The sequence below is a fragment of the Perissodus microlepis genome, chromosome 23, assembly GCF_051167445.1.
Source record: "Perissodus microlepis isolate ML-2025 ecotype Zambia chromosome 23, ASM5116744v1, whole genome shotgun sequence".
Taxonomy (NCBI): Eukaryota; Metazoa; Chordata; class Actinopteri; order Cichliformes; family Cichlidae; genus Perissodus; species Perissodus microlepis.
In genome coordinates this window covers 32,717,899-32,721,179 of record NC_140482.1, presented here as the reverse complement: position 1 = coordinate 32,721,179, position 3,281 = coordinate 32,717,899, and the positions used below count along the sequence as shown (strand labels likewise).

General features: G+C 35.1%; 1 protein-coding gene across 1 annotated transcript; it reads right to left on the bottom strand.

Annotated features, from left to right (window-relative positions):
- Positions 1 to 1,060: 1,060 nt before the first annotated feature.
- LOC146361840 (mast cell protease 1A-like) lies at positions 1,061 to 3,004 on the bottom strand. The gene is made up of 5 exons (XM_084922303.1): positions 2,947 to 3,004; positions 2,721 to 2,874; positions 2,342 to 2,480; positions 1,839 to 2,063; positions 1,061 to 1,731 (listed from the first exon to the last, which is right to left on the bottom strand). The coding sequence occupies exons 1-5, from the start codon at positions 3,002 to 3,004 to the stop codon at positions 1,504 to 1,506; spliced, it is 804 nt and encodes a 267-aa protein (XP_084778429.1). The 3' UTR covers positions 1,061 to 1,503.
- Between the last annotated feature and the right edge of the window lie 277 nt (positions 3,005 to 3,281).

Sequence of the window (3,281 nt, the reverse complement as noted above, 5' to 3'; positions counted from 1 at the left end):
GTTACTACATCTTTCTTCAAAAATAGATAAACAGACCAAATTTATCCTCCACATGAGATGGTATTATAGTCCGTGTGCAGATGGGTGACTGCACTCCAGAGGAGATCCTGCCTTTTATACAAACTGCTGTATACATTCTTTATTGTGCTGGTCTGTAAAATCTATATAAAACACAAACCTGACTTCAGTCTTTCTTTCCCTGCTTTGTCTCAGTCTGGCGTGAACAAGCAGATGCAATCAAGTTTTAATTCACTGCACAGTCTCAGTGTTTCTGGCCACCATCCATTAAGCTGTGCTTGCATGAAGCTCGCCATGTTTATTAATAGAGGCGATTGATTGATAGATCATTTATTTCAAGCATATACGTACATACATACAAAATAGAGCATATCTACGAAAAGGAAAATACTGTCCTGTAGTTCAAAAAGCAGTGGGAAGAAGTAACACACGTGTTACCACCCCCTTCACATATTTATAGCTCAGTCATGTAATTGTGCAGCTGCTTCCAAATGTTGTATAACCATGTGAATTTATTACATTGGACTGCATGAAAACCATATCTTTATACATTGATTTAAATTTCTGAATATATTTGTCGTGTCAATTAATTTTAAATTTAAATGTAAAAATAATTTTCAATAAAGACACTAATGTGTTTGTCTTATAGAGGTTTAAGTTGCAGAGAAATGCCATTACTGTTTGTTCAACTATTGCAGGACAACCACTGTTTAAGTGAAAAAAGAAATGTTATGACATTAAATTTGAATGCACATGTGGTAAAACATATTTTTGTTGTAAATCTACACCAACTACCGAGTGAAAGGGTTTTCTGTACTCATTCATGTGCTTTCTATTATTTTATGCATCGCCTTTCTATGGCCACATAAGCCTCTAATTTTGGAGATTTTTAATCCACGTTTTTACTCATTATAATTATTTAATTTCCTTTTTCAGTAAATGAATCATTTAAAGTCCAGTTTGTTTCTCAGTATCGTGTATCTGGTTTAGTCACACATGTGGAAATGTTCTTGCATCTCTCATTATTTTTGTAATAGTCAGGAAGTGCAGATTACTGTTACCATTTCCTCTGTCTGATGTGAATCTGCAGTTTATCACCGGAAGGTTTCTCTCGCTGTTTGAGCTGTTTTTTTCTTATTAAGTAAAAGTACACATACATTACACAATTTGATGACCACAGTTGAGTCCATGTTGATTTTTAAATGCACCTCATGTTGTTTGAAGATTGAAGGTTTCCAGCGATTACTATTTTCTTTGTTGACAGTTAGTTTCCTGATCAGTTGACCTTTGTTTTGTGTTTAACTTAATAAACAATGACAAAAAATGCTTGGAACCAAAGCCTCTGTAATGTTCTCCAGCCGTCTAAAACCCAAAAATATTCCCTTTGCTGTAATCTGTGGAAAATCACATATCTGACAAACTATCAAATGTTCTGTTCATCAAAACAGCTGATTTAATTTCTGTCAATTACCATGTATTATTAGACTAATCAGCATCTCTAACACAAATATGATGTTCCTTAGAAACAGGAATGATGGTTACTGTATCGGTTGTTGGAGAATGTAACTTTCCCTTATGTTCTTTGATGGAGTCTCTGTGGTCAGGTATCTTAGTATAACCCTGAATTGTTGAGCCATCTGGGTTTATTTTGCTGGCGGATATCACCCCATATGCCTTTCCATCTTCACAGACTAATGGACCACCAGCGTCTCCCTGGAAGTATTTAGTATTTACACAGTATTTAGTGATTGCTTTGGAAGTGAATTTCTGTTGTTGACCAAAGTTTTTTTCTCGATGTTAGTGTGCAAAAATACACTTACCTGACCAGGTTCTCTCTCACCCTCAGAGCAGTACATGTTTCTGTTAGCACACAGCTCATTGTCAGTCAGGGTCACATTTACTTCCAGGAGTTTGACAGACATATATTTGCTGTTTTCTGTGCTTCCCCAACCAGAAATGACACATGCTTTTGGCAGAGATCCATCATCACGGTCAACAAGAGTGATGGGTTCCACTTTGTCGTTCAACTCTGCCTTGGTGCTCAACTTAAGGAAGAGAGAGAGAAAACCCTTTAAAAGATATTAGCACTGTTAACTACAGTCTGTTTTAGTGCTGTATTCAGTTGGGCTCAATTTCAGTAACGCGAAGAGGGAAAAAAGTAAAATAAAAATCAGTATGTACAGGATTTCAGTACAACTTGAATGAACAGAGCAACAGCCAAAAAAAAAAAAAAAAAATCTTGGAGATTCTGAAAAAAAGACTAAATTAGAGCAATGTGGTGAACTTCAAAAGTACAATCATATTTTTTTTTATATATATATACCTTAAGAAGCATCATATCATTTTTAATATTAACTGGATTGTAGCCTTTCATTGGAAATGCATTTCTCCCAGGCACATTAACATGCTGTACACCATTCTGATCATGATAATTATGAAGTCCCAGAAAAACTTTGTAGGACCTAAAAAAAAAAAAAAAAAGTTTATTATTTGTTTGATAAAAATAATGAGTTTTTGGTCTTGTGTTCACAAGATAAAAAATTTTTGGGTCATTTTATCTAATAACCATGAAGCTGCATAAAAACAGATTTCCTCCTCTCAATATGTGACTTGACTTTAATCTTGAGATTACAGATTCCACAGTAGGCCCCTAAACACTAAACAGGTAAAAAAAACAAAACACAACAGTGTGTTAGACTCACTCGGCTTGGCAGACTGCAGCAGTCATCACAAAATCCTCATTGAGAAGGAAGCCAGCACAGTGTCCTATATGACCACCTGTGCTGTTCATCTGCAAAAGCACCATGTAAGGTCTGCTGTGAGGCACAGCCTCGTGACCTCCAATGATCGCATGGCCTGAGACAAAAGTGAAATAAAGTATATACATACAAAAACAAATGTGTGCGTAAAATATGTAAAGATCTTTACCTTGTTGATGAAAGCTCAGTACCAGTGTCAGTAATGTCAGTTTATAGTAAATAATCATGGTGCGATCACAGTCGAGAGTTCAGCTGAGATACTGAAGAGAAATAATAATCTCTGATCATTTTCACCCTGAAATGTTTCCTATATATTTGTGTTATTTGCATACGCATGCTCAGTGATGTGGCTGTAATGAGGCCACTAAGTTTGCACCAAATTGTTTTTTTTTTTATGTTAAATTAAATTTCATTTTAAACAATAAAATGTTAAAATGAAATTCAGTTTAAATTCCAGGATTCAATAAAGCATCACCACCTGAAAATTAAAGCCTTAATTTATTT